A 27,412-nucleotide genomic window follows, 5' to 3' on the forward strand; every position below is an offset into this window, starting at 1 on the left:
ATGAAGGCCACTGTGGTCATGCTGTCTTTATATTTTGGAATGTTGTAAGTTCGGAAAGTTACGTTTTATAATGCTAGAATAAATAAGTTGAGATAATTAATTTACTGAGCTGGTTAGCTATTTGATTTTTGATGTATACGTAGCTTCTGTGCTTGCAGACCTCTCTGGGATAATCTATCACTGTAAAGTATATCAGCGTTTTTCTGAAAGGATTTAAAGGGATTTCTGATAGTCATTAGTCGCAGCTGCGGCTCAGTTTCTGACCTTGAATCACTGCCTGCAGTAAATCTTAACTCTCTTCATCTTGTGTAATAGATAGAATTTGGTACATTGTTTTTCTTTAGGTCAGAAGAAAGGAAGGAGCTGTTTTTCTGGGCTTAACCTCAGTAAGGGTATTGGTAAACTGTACGGAATAATTACTTAGGGTAGCAAAGTAAAAACTGACTTTGCAAAAATGGGTTTAGTCACAAGAAAACTCAATGGGTTGTACTGGTCTGTTCAGCCCTGAGAAAAGAAGACTCGGGTGATCTTATTAATCTTTATAAATATCTTAATTAAGTGTGGGATCCAAAAAGACGTGGTCAACCTCCTTTCAGTGGTTGGTTGGGACAGGACAAGGGTGAACGGCCATAAAATGGAGCATTGGAAGTTCTGCACCAATATGTGAAAGAACTTCTTCGCAGTGATGGTGATGAGCACTGGAACAGGCTGCCCAGGGAGGTTATGGATTCTTCTCTGGAGATACTGAAGACCCACCTGGATGCCCACCTTTGCAGCCTGCTATAGGGAGTCTGCTTTGCAGAGGGGTTGGACTCAATGATATCTAGAGGTCCCTTCCAACCCCTCCAGTTCTGTAATTCTGTGGTTTAGTTATGAGTTATTGCTGAGGTTTATGAAGATATTTAATATCTAAAGCCAAACTGTCTCATACCTGCATTTTTTGTATCATCTATTGTCAGTCTGAGTATGACTTTGTTCTATACCATTTGACTTCCATTTGCAGTATATCTCCATGTTTGCGTAGTTTGTTTCCTTTGGCAGTTCAGTTCTTGAGAGATAAGAATGATTAGTTACACATATTCAAAATCTTTTTATTTTATTTTATTTTATTTTATTCCAGTTATCTAGAAAAGTATGAAAAAGTCCATCATTTTGGGGAGGAGGATGAGGAGGTACAACCAGGCAATCCAAAGCCACAACTTCCCATTGGTGCAATCCCAACTTCCTATAACTACCAGCAACACAGTGTGTCAGGTAAATTTTTGAGATTTGTTTTTTAACTTTTTTTCCATGTATTTTAGAACAAGCTACAGTAATAGTGTATAAATATATTTATATTAAAATCATCAAATCTGTGGGTTCTTTATTTAATGCATCAAAAAGCTTTCCACTGTGAGTCACAATGGAATGAGAATCTGTAAGCCATTACACTTCTTTCCAAATATTTCTTCTTTTAATTAGCAAGACTAAAGTTATTTGTCTTGAAACACAACATACCGTGAAAATTCACAGATTTTGTTTCCATTGATTCAGTCATTTCTCTGGAAAGCCAAATATCTGGGTTGAGCATAGGATTATTTAAGCTTTAAAGTCTGAAGAATAAAGCTCATGCGTAAGAAACCTGAATCAACTTCATTGTAAATTATAGACTAAAGTGTCACTGTCGGAAAACAAACAAACAAACAGAAAAAAGCAATAAATCTCATGGGCTCTGGAATGGGTGGGTAATTTGTTGCATAGAAAGCACCTTCATATTATATTACAATTCTATTCTGCTTTAATTAAAGTTTACATTTTCAAAGCTTTTCTTTGAAAGATCACACTGCAATATTGCGTTCTGGAGTTTCTGGAGGCATTAATATCTAACTAGAATGGTGCACAATTAGGTAACACATCTTCAAAATTCAAAGGAAATGGGGCAAATCAGTTGAATACTGTAAAAGCAATACTTTAGAAGTACAATATTTTTAAAAAATATCACTCAAAAAAATTGGGCAAAATATGATTTGAATATTAATCAGTTTAGCTATGAAAACATTGTTTAATTTTTTTCTTATTTAGATTACCTTCGTCAAAGCTATGGGCTGTCTATGGACTTTAACTCACCAAATGATTATAATAAATTGGTGCTTTCACTGTTATCTGGACTCCCAAATGAAGTGGATTTTGCAATTAATGTATGTACTCTTCTTTCAAATGAAAGCAAGCATGTCATGCAGCTTGAAAAGGACCCTAAAATCATCACGTTACTGCTTGCTAATGCTGGGGTATTTGATGACAGTAAGTATGTGACATTTTTGCAACAGAAAAGTCAATACCTGTTTACTGCTTTTTATCACAACCCTTAGTAATGGAATTGTTTGTACTTTGTTACCCTGGAATATACATGTTCTTTTTTAATATACCTGTTCTTTCTTTTAATATACCTAGGTTTTTTTGTTTTGTTTTGTTTTTTTATACCTCTTTCTCAATTCTTGTTTTTATCAGACTTGAAGCATTACAAGTACTCTTTTTAAGTTAGATAATTTGAAACAGTGTTATTTAACAATTTGAAGAAAAGTGAGAATTAGCCTTTTATTGGTGCAGCTCATATTTGCAGCATTGGATTGTACTGCATTACTGCTTTCTTCTGAATTCATAGGACAGTGCTGATTTTTCATAATTCTTTCCTAGTGACAATCACAAATTAAAAACTAAAAAAGAAGTGCTCTTAAAACTGACCCACCAAGGTCTTATCCTGGCACTTCATATTCAAGTGTAGTGAATTCAGAAAACAAATCTCAAAGGATAAGAGATAGTTAATGTATTAACACTTCAGTTTTTAAAGATAGTCTATTCCCTCAATATACAAAAAATATGTGAAAAAAATTCTTCTGTTCAAAATCTTCAGTGTGGCTTCCATGACAAGTTGTTCCTTGTTAATTGCTCATCTGTCTTTCTGTCAGAGAAGGGGGTAGAAAGGAGAAAAGAAGAAGGGAAAAAAAAAGGTTACCCTAAACCATCCTAAAATCATAAAAGTGTATCTCCTATCTCATAATGATGGGGAGGAAGTACTTACTGTTTTTATGTAACTATTTTCTTTTTTACCATAGTAAATAGATGAAAGGAATGTTTTTAGCTAAATATGTTTGTCTGTTACTACAGATGATCGTATGTATCTGTTGAGTGCAAATATGCTTTGCACATGTAAGCACAAACATGGTTTGTCAGAGACTCAGTTTTAAAATTATGGGGAAGAATCCATGTTAGACACTGTATTCTGATTTTTGGTTTTTTTTTTTTTTTAATATCATGAACAGTTTTACATAATGATCTGTAGCTTTTTTTTTTCCCCCCTCAGTACTGCATTAGTGTTTTCTGACTTCTCCCTTATGTTTCTGACTTGTGCCTCTGCCTTTCAGTTCAGCTCAGATCAATTAGATACTGGTCTGTCAGTATCTTCATCTAGCCCAATTACAGGAACTTTCTAAGAAAAATGAAACTTAGTCCTCCACATTAATAGTTCCAAGGATGCTTCCTCTCTAGATTTGAGTTTGCCGTCACTCATTGTTCCTCTGATGGAACTTTTATGGATTTAGGAATTGATAATAATTTTGTATTATTATTCCACAATTTCTTGGACTTTGCAAAGGTAGGCAGCATTTTCTCAAGTTCTTACATTTGAATCCGAGCACAGGCTTGTCCATAGCTGGCTGTGCTTCTACTGCTTACATTGAAAAATATTTGAGTGACAGTAGTCATGAGTAGTGGCAAGCATAGAATGAGGCTTACTCTTTTCTTTACCTGTGGAGAAAGCTTCATTTTTATTTTACCTGATGCCTCTAGAGATTACATCTTCTGAGTGTCCCAGCAGCATTAGGCAGACTGCTTAAGACAAACTGGGGAAACGAAAGGTGATGTTTACGTACTTCTAAGCATGAAGCTTGTATGTTATAAATATTAAAGGTAAATTGTCAAGTTATGTGATGAAACAAAATCTGTAATAGCAAACTATGAAAATACTGTCAGTAATTTCAGGTGTAAATGATAGCTGATTAATTTTATTTGAAGTGAATGTGGGTTTTAGACTTGGCTTGTCTATAATTAGGGTGTTAAGAATGATAATAATATTTATAACGCAGTGTTTCTAGGTAGCAAGAAAATTATGTTTTCAGCTCCTTCTCTGACCCTTCAGTAGTTTGAGATGACAGTTATATTGTATGTAGTAGGACAGTCCCAGAGGCTTGAGATGTTTATGTAATATCTACACTATGAAATGCTGCATAAAGCCCTGGTTTGGGTTCTGTAGAAGCTGAAATAAGACTTGGAAATGAGATCTGTTATATTTTGCTCAAAGTATTGAAACATTGCAAACCACAATGTAAAATAAATAAATAAATAAAAAGTGTGGCATTACTTGCCATTAGTTTATTACAGAATATTGCAAGACAAAGCTTAGTTTTACAGAGACTGAATCTTATCTGCTGCTTGCAAGCGGTGATGGTTAGAAAATCTTTGGTACTGACTCCATGAAACATCCAAGAGCACTGATTAGGCTTCCTGGTTAAATACTGCCTTTCAGCTGAGTGCTGTCAAACTATCAGTGCTACTCTTCTGCTTTTCAGAAAACAGTTGTGGGAATTTGCTTGACTACTGAAATAGTGTTTACAGCTTATGCTGGGTACATGGAAAATAGTTGTTCATGTGAGGCTGAAAACTGAACACTTGTCTTCTTTAAAAGAGCTAAGGAGAATTTTCCCATGGTTTTTATTTATTTATTTTGGAATTCATAAAGCAGTCAATTCCTCTGGTTATTCTCTGTTTAAACTATAAAACTGCAGTAGAAGTTAATTAAATCACTGGAGAAATTTCAGGAGGTTTATCCGATTTAGTACAGGATTCTTTGAAGGAAAATGAGATGCTAGAATAGCTTGTAGTGTTGTTGAATCTTTATTTGGTTTGTGGATTAGCAAAAAAGTTAAAATGTTCAAATATCTTTTGTTTGTTTGTTTGCTTACTGAATTCTGCTTTTTATGCTTAAAGCTTTAGGATCGTTTTCTGCTGTATTTGGAGAAGAATGGAAGGAGAAAACTGATAGAGATTTTGTTAAGGTAATTTTAAGAATATTAAATTATTTTAAACTGCATATGGTGGGTCTCAAATCCTTTAAAAAAAAAAAAAAAAAAAAGAATGTACCAGGATATGTATCTTGAATTACTCAACTTCATTCCTTTCATTTAAATATAGTAAAACACTAAGTCACAGTTGTCATAAAATGTTGGGATAAGCAGGAAGAAAAGTGGTTAGAGAAGGTAGGCGCAGGTAAATGGATAAAGAAGTTCCAAGTTTCAATTCTTAAGAGCTAACGTGTGAAGAGAAAAACTATCCAACATATTTAGCAGAAAAAAAAAGGTAATATTTAAAACTGCTGTGATCAGTAAAAAAAACAAACAACAGAAACAAACAACATTCTGAATTGTGAAAATAGGAACAATAACACAAGAAGATAAGGCAAATTTAATTCAGTTAGGAACGTGTGCTTGTTTCAGTTAGTGTTTTTGCACAAGACATTTTTATCTTTCCACTAGAGGGCACGATGTGCTGCATTAGTAATGAAATGAGGTTAAAAATATAAGAGAAGTTGCTTTATGTAAATGCTTGCTCCTTATTCTAGATGAACATTTTGAGGTGAATGAGAGCCTGCAATGTACTGTAGTTGAAAGAGATTTGACATTTCAGTGTATTTACTGCGATACACAGCAACTTCCTTAGACAGAATTTCAGGTGAAAATTTGTGTGACTGAAGTAGAAGAAAGTGTGCTGTGCTAGTTTATGGCTTTTATTGCATGAAAATATGAATAAGTGAGCTGCTGAGTTATTTACAGGTTGGGAGACAGTTTTCTGCTCAATTTCTTAATCTTTTCATGTATTTAAATGTCTTGCCAATGTCTTTTATATAAAGAAATATTTGTTAGGAGCTCTTTCCATTTGTCTTCTGTTTCATTTTTATGTAACTGAATTTTGGGAAAAGTTGGACTACCAAAGGGTTAGTTAAATGATAAATATTGCTGAAATGTCAGTGAATAGATTCCCTAAGAATTATTTCCTAAATAAAGTTAACAAAAGAAAAAAGGTAAGCTTTAGTTTTCGTTAGTGTATGAACTTGAAAACATGGTTTAAGTGTGCTGAAGAGAAACATGGAAAATAATGCTTCTTAATATTTGTTACCTTTTCCACTGAGGACGATGCTGGAATACCTTAGGTTGTGGGTTTTTGTTTTTTGTTTTTTTTGTGTGTGTGTGTGTTTTTTTTTTAAGCACTTAGCACTTCTGTTTTGACTTCACCCTAAACTGTCACAGACTGTTGCTGATCCAGAGCAGCAACAAGTACTACATTTAGATCTGTAAACATTTAAAACCACGTGGAATTCTAATTTAATATATGTTCATTAATTATATAAATTTAAGTAATTGTGGCAGATAAAGGCAGATGGTTCTGATAAATGTTTTGAACGAGAGTGTTAAGTAGAACCACTGTAGCTGCAGTAAAATTTACTAACAACAAACTTGGACACTCTCCAAGGTTTATTCTTGAGCATTTAACATATGTATAGTATCACTCTAGTGAAAGTCTTCTGAAAGCATGTTAGAAACATACCACCACATCTAAAAATATCTCTAATGCCAAGGATCCGGATTTTTCATGACATCTCACTTTAAACATTTGTTTCACCCCACTGCTGAAAGTCCTTTATTTTGTACTGCAGCTGTGAATGTATTAAAACAGAAAACAGAAAGCATGATGGGAACTTCCTGACATAGAAGGGAAATATTTGATTGGCAGGGTAGATATAATGCATTTGCTTTTTATACCTTTAAGATTAATAGAATGGTTGTTGAGTGTGTGCTCCCTCCTTTCACTGTTCACGTTACCTTTTTAACAGTTCATGTTGGTTTGTTTCTATTTTACTGCCAGTTCATTTGGTTTTGTAGTCATCATTCCAGTATGTTTCTCTACTGCAATGGCAGCAGTTTAGGATTTTGTTAGAAAACAAAAAAGAATTCTTAGAGAGGAAAAGTGCAAAACTATGAATTAAAAGCATTGTGATAGCATGAACATAGAAAGAGTGGAGATGAATAGAAAGTAGGGGGAAAGAGCTGTTTCTCAAATGTATAAATTCCAAGCTAATTGGGATTAATTTGATAGAAATTCTGTTGAGCTTGTAAGCGTTACCCTCAGACATCAGAGGTTTTTTCATTTGTTGGAGTCTGGGTTTTTGGTTTTGTTTTTCAGAGAAGTTCTGGAAGTCTTGAAACTTGTGAAAATTATTGTTGGGGTTAAATTCAGGATTCATAGAGAAATTGATAATTTCTGTTGTTGGTAAATGAATGTTAATTTAAGTGTTGGTATGTCCATTTTATAAAAAAAAACAAACAAAACAACAAAAAACCAAAAAACCAAAACACAAAAACCAAAAAACTGAACTCAGCTGAAAATAACTTTTCAAATGGAACTTGTACAAAATACAAGTGACCTGATGCTTAGAACATTTCATGTGTCATCTGTGTAGCTACAATTACTGAATTAACTTTTTTCTTAAGGTGCCTCTTATTATTATTATAATATATAAACATAAACACCAAACTTTGGATTGTAGAAGAGGTTTTAGTTTCTGCACGTCAACATCTTTGTGTGTTTGCGTAATTATAGAATTATGTATTAAAAATTCCTCAAATGGCTTTTAGAACAAATTAGCATTTGCTTAAAATAAACTTTAGCTTTTGTTCTCTTAATAATATTAGGGTTTTTTAAATACAGTTCAAAAAAAGATTAAATTTTATCCATCTTTTTCCTTAGACAACATTTTAGGAGCAAATAGAAATATCTGTGTGTTCAATGTTTTATTGCTGCTGCTCTGTTTTCTCTTTTCTATATATAACCACTTCATTTTTCACAATTCGTGGTAAGCTGTCATTTGTGAAGCTTTGTAAATGGGCAGTAGTATCATGAATTTTTCAGAACAGTCTACTAGTCTGATAATGTCATGCAGACAAAGGGATATGCATCTTTACTTGTATCCTCTGACACCACTGATAGTCCTGTTGAAGGTAAAGATGAAAAGTGGTGTATTTCTTTATTTAATACTAAACTTTGAGAGAATCCATTTTTATTTATTTATTTTTTTTACCAATCCTCCCTGCATTACAAATTTTCCAAATAATTTTTTATAATTTCAGTTTTATGTAGTGCTGGATACCTTCTCACCTTGTACAGTGCTAAACTAAATCAAAATCTTGAACATGAATACGTACTCAGTCTCTGTTCCATGAATTGCCGGAGTTTGAATATCATTTTAATTATGCCTTCTGTTTTCCTTTATAGCTGTGTTAGTTTGTTGATTTTGCTCCTTTTGAGGTCTCCCATTCCTGCCATTAAGCTTAAATCTCCAGTTATTTGGAATAAAACCTTGTCCTTATTTAAGTTCTTGGAGTTCTTGGCTGTGGAATTCCAAAGTTTGTTCTCATGCAATTTTTGTGCTTTCTTTATTGCTTTGCATAATGCTTTAGTTCTCCAGTTTTCTTCTTTTTTTTTTTCCAAGTAGTTATTTTGTTGTCCAGCTCTCTTCTTCTTATATTAACATTAACTTACTGTGCATTTATTCTTTGAGTCTGACTGATACATGTGTAGAAAGAGAGAGATCATTCCAAACGCAAATGCCTGAAAGACTTTTCAAATGTCTCTCTCTTAGTGATCCATCAAGCTGTTAAGCACAGACTTGGCTCCACTTGCCCTCCTATTTTTCTTGGACAATAAGTAGTCACGATTGCTGCTACATTACATGATTTGTGGGCTCAAATGTCCGTTGTTTGTTGTGAAAATTTAGTTAATCTGATTTTCACTGAATTCTGTGTAATCTTGTGCATCTTTTTCCAGAGGAACTTGTCTATTGACAGTAATCAGATGGTGCACGTGAATCAATTTCCTTAACTCTTGGCCATTATCTCTTACCATCGGGATGTCCCACAGTCAAGTGTTACTTGTTTGCTTCCAAGTTTTAGCTTTATATTCAAATTATATAACAAACTAAAATATAGGAATAAATGTTGAAAAGAGCTACACTTTTGCTTCCTTTCTGTTCATTTCTGTTTATAAGTAATATCAAACTGCAACTATCCATAGTTTGTAGTAGGGAAGAAAAACTTCTTGTGATGCTTGCTTTCTTGCCTCCATATTTTTTTAAAATGAGCACCCAGACGGCTTGACCTAACCCATCCTTTTCCACTTCTGCCTTTTCTTTGGGAAAATAAAAAAGCTGGCATGTTTTGTCTTGTTCTTTTCTCACAGGTGGATCTCAAACATTGTATGTAGATCATGTAATTCTATTTTCCACCTTGTCATTCTCTGCTCCCCCCCATTCTTTTCAGGGATCTTTCCTGCTTAGGCAGGAAACAAATGTTGAATGGACTGAGAGCAATCAAGCCAGTCTGCTTAAATCCAAAAAAGGTGATTTAGGACCCTCTTCCCGTGTAAAGAGAAGGAATAGAGGCTGCAATCTCACTCTGAACTTAAGATGTCTCAACACCTTTACTCAGGTATACAAGATGGCAAACACTGAGGTAACCCTAGTGCATTAGAGGAAGGGTGGTTTCTTTTCTTTTTTTTTTTTCTTTTTTTCCCCCGATCATTTGCTAGCAGGACACTTGATTCCAATGTGAAGGTCTGTCTTAGGTATGGAAATATCTGTATTTCATGAGTATTCCAGAGGATAACTTTCAGAACAAGATGCTATTCTTTGTTTATATGCTTTTTTCCTCTACTATGTTGTTTTTTTGTTTTTGTTTTTTTTTATTTTAAGGTTTTTGTAATTAAAGAAGAACAGATCTCAGCTATCTAGGGTGAAGCCTTCAGGTGTATTGGAGCTCAGAATGGTGATTAAAACATATCAAGCTTCCATCTGTACATTCAGGATTTGTTTCAAAATGCTTGTCAATAACTAGAGTCCTGGGAAATCCTTCTACAGTTAGCTGTCCATCTCTGAGATTGCTACATTAACTACCAGATGTCTTGGGGTTTTACCTATGTACTTGAATTTTTTAACATGTTACTGGCTAGTTAAGCTGCTTAAGTTACTGGCCTGTTGAATGGAAGATGGAGCATAATGTTTCCTGAGTTTGTTATTTTTTTTTACCTTCTCCAAGAATATACTGGTACGTGTCTGTCTGAACATATTCGTGTCTCTGTATTAATCAATACAAGAAATGAATATTCTCCTGATCCAGGCCCAACTGGTTCTAGAACCAGGGATTACTTACTGCTGACCTTCTGGTTGTGATAGCATTTCCCTGAATGCTCTGATGAATCATCAGCTGTCATGGATGAATCAGTTAGGTTCTTTTCCATATGCTATGTAGAAACAAGCTCTTCTGCCTTATTTGGATGAATGACTAGACTAAAGAGAATATGATAAGAGTGTTGTGAGCATTATCATCCACAGTGATGTATGTAGAAATAAACATGAAAGAAGAAAACATATACTTTATAAATGTTATATTGTCTGTATGTTCACGTCTAATCTTCCAGGTTCTCCTCCTTAGAGCTTTAAGAGACCTCCAGATTTCTTGAATATGGAGGATCTGATGCAGTGGGGCACACATGTTCTTCTGGTGTGCTTTGAGTACCTTACAAGGCTTATATGTATATTCTAGGTAACCGTGAGGCACAAAAATCTCTAGTTTGACTGGTTAGCATCTTGTGTTCACAACTCTATAATGAAACAATTCAGAGTTTAACTGTTTAGTTAAGTTAAGAGTTTAACTGTTAGTTAAATAACTGTAGGTAAACTTTCTTTGGTGCCTTGGTATCTCTCTCATTTTAGCTTACAGAAAGAAGCTGTGTCTCATTCTTTTCTGGGGGGAAAAAGAAATGTTATCTGACCTGACAGCTAGAATTGTTTTACAGACTGCTCCTTAAGGAATGGAAGAGTTTTTCAGGTGTTCGAGCATAGTGAAATACTAGGTGAGATGTGAGGCTTTAGGACTGTGAGGCTTTAATTTCAGCAGTACCTGCTGTGTCTTCATCTGCAAAAAGCTTATATCCTAATTTTCCATCCTTTTGAGAATGCGTCCAAGATGACTGGATATCCGAAAGAAGCTCTTTACTGTGAGCGTGGGGAGACAGGAACAGGTTGCCCAGTGAGGCTGTGGATGCCCCTTCCTGGAAGCATTCAAGGCCAGGCTGGATGGGGCTTTGAGCAACCTGGTCTAGTGGGAGGTGTCCCTGCCTGTAGCAATGGGGGTTGGAACTGCATGATCTTAAAGGTCCCTTCCAACCTGAACCATTCTATGATTTGCCGTGTAGACAAAAAAATTTGCTCGTTTGAGATTTTTTATTTCCAAAGATTTTTAAATGTTACATTTTGGACTATGAGCTGAAGTATTGAGTGGCAAAAAAAAAAAAAAAAATTAGATTGGAGGATTCAGCTAGCAAAACACGATGCTATTTTAACATTTAACATGTGATAGCAGTCTCAACATGACAGTGTTTGACTTCATCTACTTCCAAATAGGTTTTTGTTAAAGATTAAGACTTTCAGCCTCTCACTTTAAATAAATAAATAAAATCCTTAACTGATCAAACAACTGATCTTCAAAAGCTTGTAAGATTTTTCTTTAGCAGTAGAATGTGAAGGCTTACTGTCTTTTCCAAAAGGAAGCATTCTAAAGGAAAGCGTATACTGGCCAATGCATTTCCAGGAGATAGACTTTCTGTGTGCTCTTTACAACATTTATGGAACAAGTTTCAGGAAAGGCAGGTCAAAATGAAGTACATTCCAGTAACCTTTACTTCCGTGCCTTGGTCTTCCTTGAATTTTCATGGTAGCCTCAAAATTAACTTGAAAAATCTGTTGTCACAAATGATGAGAAGTTAGGCTTTCTTGTCTTTATGAAAATGAGGTAATAATCCTTTCTGTGCAAGCAGTCCTCTTTACTAAACAGCATTTGGATGTCGTTTACTGGCATTGCAATGGAAAATAAAATTCTTTTCTTTCCAATTTAGAAAATCTGTAGTATTCTGTTTTTTTCAAGAAGATAATAGTGTCAAGCTTGGTATGAGTGCTCTAATTTAGTAATTATATTTGCATAGCATAATTTTTCCTGCTGTTTGGTTGGATGTACCATCCTTTCCTTTTAATTGAGATTTATGTGTGCTTTTATTCTGTGTTCATGGCTAGTAGAGTAGCTGTATTTCATTAATGAGTCAGGAATATATACATTAGTTATAGGAAAGTTTGTATTTTTATTGAAACATATACATTAGAATATATATATATTTGTATTAGTATATATTAGAGTGTATGTTTTTACTAGCTTGCAAACTTGATCCCTTGAGTGATTGTTACTTCAGCAGTTCTAGCAACATAATCATTTACAGATTGGCCGCATATCTGTAAACCAATTTGAATTCTAGTCTACTGAAACATTCTGATTTGCTTTATTAATAAGGCTGGTGGTGATGTGATGGTGGTTGTTGATTCTGTTTTCATTTATTTAAGGTGATGTGGGAAAAACATAGGAGCTTAAGCGTGTCTGTCTAGATAGAAATCTTAAGTGCTGGACGTGTGGCAGGAGCTGAGATTTACTGAAACTCAGTCATCTTCCTTAGGACTTCACTGCTTGTGGGAAGTGAACAAAAATGAATTATACTTTTTTCCCACTTGCTGCTGAATTTCTAATTTTTTAATGGAAAACTCTGTGTAGTTTCAGTATGTGTATCAGCAATATAGATCCAGGGTAGAGTTGGTTCATCATGAACACATACTTCTGGTCCTTGAAAAAGAAAGAGCTTCCGAAATGTAAGCCATTAAACATCTCTCATATCATTCCATGAGTGAAAAATTGTGTTATTGTTAGGTAAGTTAAGACTCAAGGTACTGGGGGATTTTTAAAGAATAAACTTTCTCCCATTCAAAAGTATTTTAAAGTACTGGGAATAAAAATAGTATTTCAAGAAATATAATCCACTAAAAATTAAGTGTATTTCTAATTTTTTCTTCAGTTTTGGAGGGATATTGTTGAGGATATTGAAGTACGTGACCTAATTTCTGACAGAAGCAAATCTCAAGGTGAGAAATCTTGACTAAAATCACATACGTATGTGTTTGTGAACATAGGAAGGGAAGGACTAAAATAAATATGTTCCCTTTGCAGATATTCCATCAGAAGATTGGATTTGGGAATCCTTATTTCATCCACCTCGCAAACTGGGCATTAATGATATCGAAGGGCAGCGGGTACTGCAGATTGCAGTGATTTTACGTAATCTTTCTTTTGAAGAGGGAAATGTTAAACTTCTGGCAGCTAATCGTACTTGTCTTCGGTTCCTGCTACTCTCTGCTCACAGTCATTTTATTTCTCTGCGGCAGTTGGGGCTTGACACGCTGGGAAATATTGCAGCAGAGGTAATGTTCTTCCAAACAGAATAATTAAAATATTGTTTGATAAAGGCTTTACTTTAATGTTAATTAAATAAATCGCTCTTCCTTGATCATTGAACGAAATAGTAAATAAATCATTCTCTTAATCTGTAAATAGCAAATAGCCCAAAGTAAAGTACAGGTTGTGTGTATTAGTTTGTTTAAATGGACTCGTGTGGAAAAGAATGATGGTATGGGGATATGCAGGAAGTTCATACTGCATAATTTTCAGTTCAGTTTTATAGACGGGAGGAGGGAAATCAGTTACTTTCTGCATACATTTGCTTTGTACTTCCTTCAGTTATTAATTAAAAATCATATGTTTGGGAAATGGGGTGGTGGAGGTTTTTATGCCATGTTTAGTGCACACTGGTATGATAGTCATATGGCCCTGGATATACTGCCTGAATGATGTGAGACGTCCTTTTCAAAGAGACTTGAAAGTAATAAAATATGCTATTTCAGTCTGCCATCATTGTGCACATAAATCATACGGATTTTACAAGTAGATATGTTCAGGCAATGTATTATTTTAAAATAAAACCAGTAAATTTAATTTAAAATGCTGGATATCAGAGAATGAGACTTGAAGGATTGGTCTACTGTCTGAAAAAGCTATTTTTATTTACTGTGTATCCACTTTCTCATGAATAAGAAAGAATGTTACATGTTTCAGTGCCTTGAGATCTGATCAGAAAGTAGGAATGGATAGAAACAGGATGAATGGTTGTGGTGGTAGCTTTTGGGAAGGAATGCCTCTTACTCAAGTTCTGTTCTTTGTTGGATGCTCAAATATTTGAGTATACCATTGACTTTACAGAAGTAAGCTTATTTTAGTTATTCCTAGGAAAGTATAAATTAGACAGCTACTTCAGAGTAGGAAAGGAAAAAGGGACTAAAAATGCTAACTAAAATTAAAACAAACGAACAAACCAAAAAAAAAGACTTTGTGAACATATGTTACAAAGCTGTGCTGTATTTAAGCACTCTTGAATCTTATATTTTGAAATGTATATTTTGAAATGTATATTTGATTAAGGATTTGAACTAATAGCATGATACGCATAGTGTTAGTCATAGATTTTTTTTTTTCTTTTCCTTTTCCAGCTTCTCTTGGATCCTGTTGATTTCAAAACTACTCATCTAATGTTTCACACTGTTACAAAATGCCTCATGTCAAGGGATAGATTTTTAAAAATGAGAGGTAAGTTACCAAGCTATTCTTGTTGTGTTTCTAGAATTGCAATTATTGCTGTTAAACTGTTTTGTATTTGTTTTACAGGCATGGAAATCTTGGCGAATCTTTGTAAGGCTGAAGATAATGGTGTCTTAATCTGTGAATATGTGGATCAAGAGTCGTACAAGGAGATCATATGTCATCTCACACTACCAGATGTGCTGCTTGTAATCTCAGCACTTGAGGTGCTATACATGCTCACAGAAATGGGAGAAGTAGCCTGCACAAAGATTTCTAAAGTAGAGAAGAGCATAGGTAAGAGACGAGCAAGACAAAATACACTATTCTCATTTATGTAGGAAGAAAGACTTTAGAAAAGGTCAAGTTCAGTGGTTAAAAATATTAAAATTCTTTGTGTTTGCAAGAAATTAATTATGCTAGTAACTATGGAAGCTAGATTTTTTTAAATGCCATTGATAACTTAAGTACAGATCTACAGAAGCATACAGAGGCTTGGTTTCATTCAACACAAGGCAATGTTAAAGCGAATCAGAACATCCTAGCCTCATTTATATTGTCCTAATGTTATTTTTGATTTTGCATTTAATACTTCAGATACGTTAGTGTGTCTGGTTTCTATGGACATCCAAATGTTTGGGCCTGATGCACTCACTGCTGTTAAACTCATTGAACATCAGTGTGTTAGCCAGCAAGGAGTACCTGATGTCAGACCACCTATGATGGATCATGGTTCTTCACAGGCACATGCAACAGGTATCGCAGGTTAGTATCACTACAGAGGAACATACTCTTCTGCAGAGTTTTCTATATGACCTATGTGATTTCTGTCCTTTGGAGGTTTCTGATTGGGTTATGTAAGTAAGTGTGGTGTTATACACAATATGTGGTATCTTTCTCAGATGTTTGTTCAGAAAGCAAATAGAACGTTTTGGTCGCTAAAGCTGTTGTGAAAAAGAAAGGATCTTAATATTTTTCAGTTGCTCTTCTGAAAATTTACTGAAAAATTAATGCACACTGTTCTTAACTTTTTTTCATTTGAAACAGAGTATTTTTTCTGGATTAGTTCTCTGGAAATAATGGAAACAAATTATTTTATATTGCATTTTATACAGAATATTACTGGTTAATAACATAAACTACTTGGTAGAATTACAGAGATAAGAGGCATACAGAATGCCTATTTTGAAGCTCGTGATGTGAACTCAATTTTAATTGCATTATTTAAAGTGTGAAAAGTGTTTTCTTAATTGACCTTACCTATTAACTAGATTTCAAGGATTAACTTCTGCAATTTTATTTTAGAGTTAAATACCAGTCCTTTTGAAGTTGATGACACAGCAATTATTAATCAATGGGGAAAACACATAAATGTCCTTCTGTCTTTATTAATAAAAGCACCTGAGTAAATAAAAGCAGTATACCTCAGGTTCACATAAGATGGAACAGAGGGATTCACTCTGAAGAAAAATGTGACAGATATGTAGATTGCTCCAAAAGTAATGCCTTCTATTTATTTCCTGGAAAACTACAACACATACAAAGAGCACAGTAACACTATTTGATAGACCAAATTCTGAGCTACAAAACACTATTTTTCAACAGTTATGAACATTAGTAATGCGTTTTTGCCAGTGGTGAACAAGAGCCTGCATGCTGTGCTCGTAAAAATCTGCATGGCCATCCAGAATGTCTTGTGTTTCATGCTGTTGTTACTATTGCTGAAATGCACCACCCACCTCCTCACTGTGCTGACATTCGCTGTTTGATCTACATATATGTTCAAAAGTGTTGAATGTCACTGGGTACTATTTTTTTTTCCACGTGGAAGAATTCAGTGACATCTGTGCTTCATATGCACTTCCATGTCAGACACCATTTTGTCAGCTACACGTGGCAACAGAATGTAACAGAATATTGGTGGGAAGGTTCAACCTCTACTGCCATACCACCATCATCTGCCTCTGACATCGTGGACCAACATAATAAAATAGAAGGCACTACTTTTGGAGCAGCCCTCATACTGACTTGTGTGTCCTGTGTTTCTTGAGCATGTTCAGATACCTCAGTGAAAGTGGCTGGAAAAGAATATGTCTTAAGGGAATAAACAGGTGAATGAAAGAAATCAGTATGATGTTGCAACAAATTCCTTACGTTAAACTTGTTTCAAGTTAGGAGTTGGAAAATTACCTGCTTAGTTTTGGTAAATTGGAGCAAATCTATAGTGTGCCTTGTGCCACCTCTGCAACTTATTTTAGATGGAAATACCCTGCTTGTGAAAAACAGGAGAAACTGTCCCATGGAAAGTTATGGCAGTGAAAGTCATTTTCTTCATTCAGCAAATACTTTTTTTTCCTTCCCTACAGCCTCTAGAACAGCACCACATGTTGCTCCACCACCAGGAATAGTAGAAATAGACAGTGAGAAATTTGCATGTCAGTGGTAAGTGTATCGTTCTATTCAAATATTTAAATGGAGAAGAAAAATAATAATGTCTGTATTCATGAGTTATAGATTTTTCTGACTTGCTTCTATTCATTGTTTGACTACTTTTTCTGAAAAGTATGAAGTAAAACCATTCTGTCCTTGCTTTGAAGGAGTATGAAAGAAAAAACTCAACCAACACGTTCATTCCTGGAGAGTTGATGATTGAAATTCTCTCATAGAGTATAACTTGATTAGATTTTTAACTCTTGCATTGACTTTTATTAAGTTGTAAAGCAGCATTTTGTTTCACAAGTACTTTCATCAGGTAATGTTTTGCCGTGTTACTGCACCAATGTAAAAGTAATCCTCAAGTTATAAAGCTAGGCCTTGCAAAACTCTCATGTGATCATTGTAAATCTCAAGCAGGCTAGGGCCTGCATCCCTTCCAAGTTCTCTCACTTTATCTAATACTGTCATTGTTGGCTGCTTGTCAGATATTAAGAAAACTGTTCTGCTTATGGTTCTGTAGACTGAGCATCATCTTTCTGAACTATGTTTCATTTACGTAAATCTCACATTCTGGATATTTGTGTAAATCACTTCATTTTGGACTTCTGCTTCTACTCCACGCTTCATGTGTTCATCAGTTATCTCACTGATCAGACAATAGCCTTCAAAGTGAAGTAGTTATTATTTGTAAAAGCTTAGTGTTTTTACTTCCAGCAAAACATTATTTTTATGGGAGAAACATTGAAGGTTTTCTTCTTGGTCAACTGATGTTGATCGTGCTGCTGTTTGCAATCCATTCATAGACTGAAAATTTCATCTTTAAATATTCAAACGAGAATACCTGAAGTTGGGATCACCACACTTCAACTTAGCCATCTACATGGTTTTAGCTACACAGAGACAGTTTTCTAGACTGCTTTTTAGTTACTGAGGGGAAGATTTCCCTGTAGTTAAAGTGTCTTCATCTGGCTGATTTCTGACAAGATTACAGATTACCTTCTGCTGCTGCTTTCTCTCTCTTAAGTGTGGGGAGCACTGGGGACATCTAGCTTGCAGAAATAAGGATTTAGGCAAGGTGAATTTTGCACTGTGCATAGAATGTAAAATACAAGTTTTGGCTGTTAAAATAAGTACGGGTAGGTACCATTATGTAACTCTGCAGTACCATCTCGTAACAAGAAGTAATGGAGAGAACAGTGTATCATATTATCAGGAAGATTTGGAAAGTCTGGTTGGTTTCAGAGTCTGCATGCAGTGTGCTTCTACAGCTATTAGTGATGAGTATAACTAGTAGTTTGTTCTTAATTTTCTTCTGGTGATAGGTATGAGCCAGTGAATAATAAAAAATAACATATACTTCTGAAAATTTTCCTTAAATACTATCTGTGCTGGCAAAAGAAAAATTAAAAGAATACAAATCTAGAGCAGAGAACAAGCCCCTTGCAAGTGTTTTTCTCAGTGCTGACAAGGAGTGTCTTACATTCATGTAGATTTTCATTGTATGTTTTAACAGAAACTGGAAAATGAACAAATTATAATTTTAGATGTTAGAAAAGTTATCTCTTGGAAGCAGCAGAAAAAAAAGGTATTTAAGCTGACCTTCCTGAATATATTCTACCCAGGCTAAGCTGGTTTATGAGTCTTCCTGTAAGATAAGTGCATGTGACAGGAAGTGCTAATCACAGCTCACATTCCACCATTGTAAGTCTGACCTTCTGTATGCTGCTTGTACCAGTGACAGTGTGTCAGCCTAATGGAATATACCTAGCTGGACAGTCATTTGTCTCATATGCCAGATTTAATTATTACTTAGACGTTCTATTACAGAATGTGATCTCAATTTTTGTTGTAATAAAATTGTAACTAAACTGCAGGAGAAATGACATACTTGCACTTCACTGTTTATGAGAGAAGATGATTTAAAGAATGTAATCCTTTGCTTTTCTCTTTGAAATATTTAGCTCTTAGGGGAGTATGAGGCTCTACAAAGGAGAATGCAGTGCAGTTTTCTAAAGTGCTAGCACCACATAGTGAATACTGACATCCTAAATATATTTTTGTTCTGTCTGAGCCTGTGTTCAGGTACCGCTATTTGAGAATTGTGCAGAGAGTTACTTATGTCCATTTACTGCTGGGGATGATCTGTTGGCATGTCTCTGGGCTGGAATAATGGATCTTGAATGAATAAAATCTACAGATAGAAACCGCTACCATCTCTCATAGCTTCCTGGGTAGTGTGTGCATTTGTGCAGATTCTTCTGTAGGAGATATAGAATCTTCTGGAAATTTTCCTAGGAATAGACAGGCAGAATAGATTGTTCAAGGATTTTATGATGCCTGCATAGTGCATGACTCCTGGAACAAGTATGTGTCTTATGTGCATGCTCTTTCAGAGTTCAAGTCCCCTTTCTTCTGCCTTCCTATCTCTTAGAATCACAGACTGAGGTGGTTATTCTATCTCTGTTCTTTCTTGTGTTTTGAATTAAGACCATATTCATGTATAATTGATTTTTACACGAATGTTCAGTAGGTTTAGTGTGGAAACGTTTGATTAAGAATTAGCTCGTCTTCAGTCCATCTTTTGATAAAAAAGAGACATTAAGAAATAAGCATAAAGGTTTTGGGGAGGAAAGGTCACTAAACAAATCCTATCTTTATTTTTTTTGTTGCTTCTGAATGTGCAGTAAAAAAGGCACATATGGGGACTGTTTTGCATATTTCTATGTAAGTAAAGTATTGATTGTATACTGACTGGATATCTTAGGTATCACAAGCAACGAGAAGTGAAAAGTGTGGAACAGACATTGGACAAGACAATAGATTGCAATTTTATTGTTCATGTTATCATGTCTCAAAATTCTCTCATACAAACAGAAATGTTTTAACAGCTGTATTGTCACTGTGTTTTGCTTCATAATCCATTTTTTCATCTTCAGGTTGAATGCCCATTTTGAAGTGAATCTTGATTGCTCAATCTCTCGAGCAGAAATGTACTCTGAATACCTCTCTACATGTAGTAAATTAGCTCGAGGTGGAATCCTAACATCAACTGGATTTTATAAATGTCTGCGGTAAGAGGAAAAAATTGTGCAGCAAAAAAGGGACTGGTGTTTGTAACGCTGTGTTAGCAGTGTTAACACATAGCTTAAGAGTTCTTTGAGAAAAGATGTTCTAAGTTGGGTTCGAAAGATGTGCAGTTTTGAAATGTTAATTGAAATATAGTTTGATTTCATCCTATTTCAGTATCTTTAGTAGACTTGCTTCTGTGCTTACAGTCCTTTTAATTCTTTTTCACAAAGTTCTTGAAGATACTGTAGTTTTTACTTAACTTGTTCAAGTCTGTGCCAACATCAGTTTGACCACAGGTCTCCTGTGATGAATACCCTGAAGCTTACAGAGAATTCTGCTGTATTGCAAAGATGCAGGCACTGGTGCAGTTACTGTGCATGTAAGAGTAGCGTTAGATTAATGTTTTTAAAATAAGCCACTCATTGTAAGAGGGTAGAGTTACTGTGTTCATTAACACTGATCTATGTTCTGTTTGGCAGAACTGTCTTTCCAAATCATACAGTGAAGAGAGTAGAAGATCCAATTAACAATGGTCAAGCACATATACATGTGGTAGGAGTGAAGAGGAGAGCTATACCACTTCCCATTCAGATGTACTATCAGCAGCAACCAGCTTCGTCTACCCCAATTGTTCGGGTTGATTCAATTCCTGACATGTCTTCGTCTCCTTCGCCAGCAGGTTTTTTAATCATTTAAATATTGAGTATTCTGCATTGATTCTCAGAGAATAATTTTTTTTTTTTAATTACCCAAAATAGTTTGTAAGTGTTGGAGTTAGGGACAGTGTGGTTTTATTCCTTTTATTGAATGAAGTTCTGAATAATTGTATTACTGTATGTACTTGTATGTGATCTAATACTTGACATGTCACCCGTAGACTTGTCAGCCAGCAGAAAAGCCGTTGTCACTGCATCATTTATTCAGATGTAATATAGCTGAGAAAACACGTAGAATTAAAAATTCGAGCCTTGGGGTTTTAAATATTCTTTGTTTTGAACTAATTTTTGCTTTCAAACTTTTACCTTATTTATTTCAATAGGACTCCCACATGGGCCACAAAGCGTAGGAAATCATTATCAAAGGACCCCTATTAACCAGTCTTCAACTTTGACAGCAACACAGATGTCTTTTCCAATTCAAGGTGTTCATACTGTGGCACAGACTGTTTCTAGAATTCCACAAAATACTGTTCATGCGCAGCAGCAAAATGCTCCAATGACTGTTATACAGAATAAAGGTCCAATACCTGGTGAAGTTGTGAAGGCCACAGTAATACAGAGCTCTGTTCCCCAGTCTGGCGTTCCTGTTACTATTGCTGTAGGAGGAGCACCACAAGCTTCAAATCAAAATCACAGCAGTACAGGACCACAGCCGTCCGTTACTGTTGTTGGTTCTCAGACGTTGCTTCACCACCAACCTGTAATTCAACAGCAGTCTCCACTGCATGCAGTGGTACCAGGACAGATACCTTCAGGCACTCCTGTTACAGTAATTCAGCAAGCTGTACCTCAGGGTCATATATTTGGCAGAGTACAAAACATACCAGCATGCAGTTCAGCAGTTTCACAGGGTCAACAGTTGATCAGCACATCATCGCAACCTGGGCAGTCACCATCTCAGCAGTCCTCTACTGCTAACCAGCAACAAGATACAGTCATCATAGCACCACAGCAGTATGTCACAACCTCTGCATCTAACATTGTTTCTGCCACCACTGTTCAGAATTTCCAAGTAGCACCTGGGCAGGTGGTTGCAATTGCAGGCGTCCAAAACCCACCAACTTCTAGGGTAGGCTTTCAGAACATTGCACCAAAGCCTCTGCCGTCTCAGCAAGTTCCACCTAATGTACAGCAGCCGATGCAGTCACAGCAGCAACCACCACAACCAGCATCCCAGCAAAGTGTAGTGATTGTCAGCCAGCCAGCTCAGCAAGGTCAAACGTATGCACCAGCCATTCACCAAATAGTGCTTGCTAATCCAGCTTCTATTCCTCCTGGTCAGACTGTTCAGTTGACTGGACAGCCAAACATTACTCCATCTTCTTCACCATCTCCAGGTCCGGTTACAAACAATCAAGTCCCTACAGTTATGTCATCTTCATCTACCCCTTCTCAGTCACAAGGACCCCCTCCTACTGTCAGCCAGATGCTTTCTGTAAAGAGACAGCAGCAGCAGCAACAGCAGCAGCAACATTCACCAGCATCTTCGCAGCAACAGGTACAACCACCGATGCAAATGCAAGTTCAGTCCCCGCAAGCTAATACAGGAGTTGGCCAGCCTAACTCTGGTGAATCTAGTCTGATAAAGCAACTACTTCTTCCAAAAAGAGGCCCCTCAACTCCAGGGGGGAAGCTTATACTCCCAGCTCCACAGATTCCTCCACCTAACAATGCAAGAGCTCCTAGCCCTCAGGTGGTTTATCAGATGGCCAATAACCAAACGCCAGGTTTTGGAGTACAAGGGCAGTCTTCAGCTCAGCAGCTGCTAGTTGGACAACAGCTGGTCCAGGGTGCAGTCCAGCCCCAAGGGGCAGTACAAACAGTGCCCATTTCTAACTTACAGATATTGCCAGGTCAGTTGATCTCAAACAGCCCAGCAACTATTTTCCAAGGGACTACTGGCAACCAGGTTACTATAACAGTTGTGCCAAATACGAGTTTTGCTACTGCAACTGTGAGTCAGGGAAATGCAACTCAAATCATTGCTCCAGCTGGAATTGCAGTGAGTGGGGCTCAGACAGGAGTTGGGCTGCAGATGCAAACACTTCCAGCTACTCAAGCACCTTCAGCTGGACAATCACCGTGTACTGCTGCTCCCCCATTCAAAGGTGATAAAATAATTTGCCAAAAGGAGGAAGAAGCAAAGGAAGCAACAGGTTTACACATTCATGAACGTAAGATTGAAGTTATGGAGAATCCTTCCTGCCGAAGAGGAGCTGCAAACACCAGCAATGGGGATGCAAAAGAAAATGAAATGCAGGTGGGAAGTCTTTTAAATGGGAGAAAGTATAGTGACTCCAGTCTACCTCCTTCTAACTCAGGGAAAACACAGAATGAGGCCAATCAGTGCTCACAAGTCAGTAATGGGCCATCATTAGAAATGGGTGAGAACGGAGCTCCTGGAAAGCAGAACTTTGAACAAATGGACACACAGGAAATTAAAAGTGATTTGAAGAAGCCCCTAGTTAATGGAATCTGTGATTTTGATAAAGGCGATGGTTCTCATTTGAGCAAAAACATTCCAAATCACAAAACTTCCAATCATGTAGGAAATGGTGAGATATCTTCAGTGGAACAACAAGGGAATTTGGATGCCACGCAGCAAGATACTGCCAAAGGTGATCAAGGGGAGAGAATTTCTAATGGGCCTGTATTAACTTTGAGTAGTTCACCTGTTGTAAGCGGTACACAGGAGGCTGCAAAACTGTTAACCCAGCAACTTAGTGGTACCAACACTGATTTACCTAATGGACCTCTAGCTTCAAGTTTGAATTCAGATGTGCCTCAGCAACGCCCAAGTGTAGTTGTCTCACCACAATCTACAGCCTCTGTTATACAGGGGCATCAAATCATAGCAGTTCCACACTCAGGACCTAGAGTGTCCCAGTCTACCCTGTCATCCGAAGTTCGGTCTACTAATGGCACAGCAGAATGCAAAATTGCAAAGAGGCCAGCAGAGGATAATGACAGGGAAACTGTTCCAGGAATTCCAAATAAAGTAGGAGTTAGAATTGTTACAATCAGTGACCCCAACAATGCTGGTTGCAGTGCAACTATGGTTGCTGTGCCAGCTGGAGCGGATCCAAGCACTGTAGCGAAAGTAGCAATAGAAAGTGCTGTTCAACAAAAGCAGCAGCAACCAACCACGTATATACAAAGCATGGTCACACAGGTATGTTGCAGTGTACTTTTTATGTTTATTCCAACTCTGATTATGACTTAATGCTGTGAAATATATATGAAAATGTAAACTCGGTTGATATCTTGCAAGGAATTGAAAATATTCAGAAAATGATGGTTTGCATTCTTTCACAAACTAAGGTTCAAATAGTTTGCATGCTTTTTGATATAAGTGACTACAGTGGTATTTACAGTGGTCTGGAGCTTCATAATATACAGTAAGGGAGGAACTTGCTCTCACTAGTTTCCTCTTTAAAGGATTTACTGTTTAAAAAACAAAGACGATTTATTGTACCGTCTTGTAAAAACAGTAGTGTTGTTCTGCATTTTATTCTTGGTCCTTACTGCGTATGGAGCAAACATATTTTTTGCAAGATAGTTTGTTAATCACTGCAGCTGCATCTGGCCTGCTAAAATTTGTTGAAATTCTTGTATTTAAGGGTGATCTTGTTAGGCTTGCTTCAATTTACTACAGTCAGGATAAAGTATTGCTTTCTAAGTGTGTCAGAATATGTGTTTATGTTTGTTCATAACAAAATACTTGTAATGTTTATTTTATTGATACAATTAGTAATGGGTTTTTTTATATTGTTCTAAAAACTTTGGAGAAAGCCTGTTTTATCTTGAACTTTTTTAGAAAAATATTTTTAAAGTACTTTCTTCCTAAGACTTTACAAGAAATGAGGTATGTTCAGCAGTTTCATGAGTATTTAAAAGCTGTGAGAGTAATCGTGCTTGAGATTGTTCCAGTCTCAAGATTTTATTTTGGCTTTGTACGTGGATATAAAATCTCTCTCCAAAGAAACTTTCACCCTTTCTAACCTGAATAAGAGCAAAAAGAATGGAATATTAGGTTTGACAGTCACAAAATTCTGACAGTGTAGAGAGGAAATTCTGAGTGTATATTAGTGTTTTTTGACATATAGGTATGACAGTTTTGTTTTATTCATTTTCCTTTTTTATTTCTTTGATTTTGGTTAGGTTTTGAAATGGTAGGAAGTGCAGGCCTTATAAACTTAAACAGAGCTAGAATTCAAGTTCAGCATATGATAGCTAGCATTACTGCTTTTTCTGTGTGAAGTTCAGTTTCTGTAGAAAGCTCTTTCATGTTTCCATCATGTAATTGTAGTTTTCTTTTTCTTTTAAATGTATTCCATAGAGCTATATTTTCCGAATGTCTTTAAAACCTAAATATTTGCATGTGCATTTATGACAGAGAGATCTGTAGTTCTTCTGATACTTTATTTATCTTTGTTCTTACTGGAAATAATTAGACCAAAATGAAAGTATATCTTGGCAGCGCAGGGACAGTGCACAAGATAAATGGCACATTTTCTGCAATGTGGATATATTAGCTGTATGTCTTGCTTTTTGCAGTGAATGTTTTTAGCAGTTGCACAGTTTGATTGTCTTTAATAGCTTCACTAAGGATTTGGCTGAAGTAGAAAATGCAGTGACCGTGTCTTTGGACTGGGATAACTGTTGCCTGCGGTTATTTTTTTCCTGGACATGTAGCTGTCGAGAGTTTGCTTTTGGGTCTCTGATGCCTGCTAAACTGCTAAAATTCCATTTCTTGAGGAGAGCAGTAGTACAGCTAGCAACTTCATTTATATTAGATTACCTGTTCTATTATGAAAATGAAACAAACAAAAAAAAGGACTATTTTATGTGATTATACTTTCTTAAAGATGGCATGTAATTTCTTGTACACTTTCCTTAATATTTTGTACATGTTTATGTTTTTTTTTTTATTGCTTATGCAAACAGAGATGTTGCCAGCGGCTTCTGCCATTCAGTGCAAGTCTGCTTAATGTCTGTCTCCATGGAATTTAGCTTGCCCTTGCTTTCTTCAAAATCACAAAAGAAAACTTCATTTCAAAATTGTGTGTTGAATTATAAATGGTACTGAAGTCATCCTGTCAAGCTCTTTCCCCCACCCCCTGAAGCCGCTGCATAGGCATTGTTCTGTTGGAAAAGCAGATGCAAAGTTACCAGTATTGAATCTGCTTTTTTTAGGAGTACACTTAGGACATCCAGAAGTACTACAGAGCCTAATTCTTATGAGCTCAGCGTGAGTTTCACTGATGACTGTTAGGTCTAGGTCCTCTGTAATCATAGGAAATGATTTTCACGCTCCTATTTTGGGAGTCTTCCTTGTATGACAAGCAGCTTCCTTGTCTCTAACTTTTTGAAAGGCAGCAGCTAAGGAGCACTGTTTTCAGTTGAACATCTGTATTGTTTTATCCTCTCTGTGGTACCTCCTGTATGTTTTGTATCTTGCAGCGGAAATAAGAGAACAGACGACTTCTACAGACAGTGTGAAATTTAGTATAAATACACTTCAGTGAAGAGAAATGGTGAGGGACAGGAAATAAAGGGATATTAGCCATCGCAAAATTGTATAACTGCTGAAGCTGTTTGTACATGATTTCCTTCGTGCTATCTTTATTTTCCTTCTAGTTATCTATAAATTTTATTTTAAACTAGAGTGTGTATTTCAGAGAAGTAAGAAAGAAATAGAAGAAAATTTGTAATAAAATTAGACCTCAGCAGGAAGGGGGAAAAGAAGATGCCAAAGATAGCAAATAGATGCTAGTGTTGGTTATGCAGCAGGAGAGTTGTCATAAACTGCAGAGAGGGGAAAAGGAGGAGCCTTGAACTAAAGAAAAGATAAGACAAACAAAGAGAAAGGGAAACAGCAAAGGGGAGGCAAGGAAAAGAGTAAAATAACTCTCAAGGGAATGTAAAAGCTAAGAGAAGGTTGGTTTTGCAATATGAAAGGTAGTATGAAATTGGCTGCCACTGTACCCTTGAGGGAAAAATAAATGGCTTGCCACAATAATGAAAATTATGAACTTTGTATTTACGAGAAAGCCTATGTATTGCTACCTAAATCCAGTTGGAAAAGTACAGGTATCTTCCAGGTACCATCAGGACCTGGAAGATACACCAGCAACCACCAGGTGATTGTTCGAGTGTTAATTGTACACCTGAGCAGAACTCACTGAAAAATAACTACTTAAATACTAACTTGAGAGATACGTTTTTTGTATTTTTATACAACTATTGACCTATGTGTATATGGGTTATGTCAGAAGAGGAACATGCAATGTACAGTGTTGGATTTTTTTCTTATATCTGTATTTTGTAAGCCCTTGAAAGTGTAGTCTTGAGAGACAGCAAAGTTGGCACTTTACTTCATTGGCTTTCTTTTCTTTTGTTTCTGGTACTCTGTTCCTGGACTATGGCTTTCCTGAGGTATTGTGCTGGACTGGTGGAGGAAAAGGAAAAAGAAATGAGTAATTACCTATCTGTTTACTTTTTTTTTTCCATTTTTTTTTCTTACTCAAGATTCTTCCA

General features: G+C 36.1%; 1 protein-coding gene across 1 annotated transcript in view; it reads left to right on the forward strand.

Annotated features, from left to right (window-relative positions):
- ARID2 (AT-rich interaction domain 2) overlaps positions 1-27,412 on the forward strand; it is a 46,308-nt gene continuing 18,896 nt past the window's right edge. The window contains exons 1-14 of the mRNA XM_031552135.1: positions 1-44; positions 1,121-1,254; positions 2,062-2,280; positions 5,023-5,090; positions 9,405-9,572; positions 13,036-13,102; positions 13,188-13,438; positions 14,561-14,657; positions 14,736-14,945; positions 15,246-15,413; positions 17,015-17,090; positions 20,021-20,155; positions 20,633-20,832; positions 21,193-24,044. Of these exons, the coding sequence (XP_031407995.1) occupies positions 1-44; positions 1,121-1,254; positions 2,062-2,280; positions 5,023-5,090; positions 9,405-9,572; positions 13,036-13,102; positions 13,188-13,438; positions 14,561-14,657; positions 14,736-14,945; positions 15,246-15,413; positions 17,015-17,090; positions 20,021-20,155; positions 20,633-20,832; positions 21,193-24,044 (4,689 nt within the window). The remainder of the gene's footprint in view (positions 45-1,120; positions 1,255-2,061; positions 2,281-5,022; positions 5,091-9,404; positions 9,573-13,035; positions 13,103-13,187; positions 13,439-14,560; positions 14,658-14,735; positions 14,946-15,245; positions 15,414-17,014; positions 17,091-20,020; positions 20,156-20,632; positions 20,833-21,192; positions 24,045-27,412) is intronic.

Source organism: Meleagris gallopavo, chromosome 1 (genome assembly GCF_000146605.3).
Source record: "Meleagris gallopavo isolate NT-WF06-2002-E0010 breed Aviagen turkey brand Nicholas breeding stock chromosome 1, Turkey_5.1, whole genome shotgun sequence".
In the NCBI taxonomy this organism is placed as follows: domain Eukaryota; kingdom Metazoa; phylum Chordata; class Aves; order Galliformes; family Phasianidae; genus Meleagris; species Meleagris gallopavo.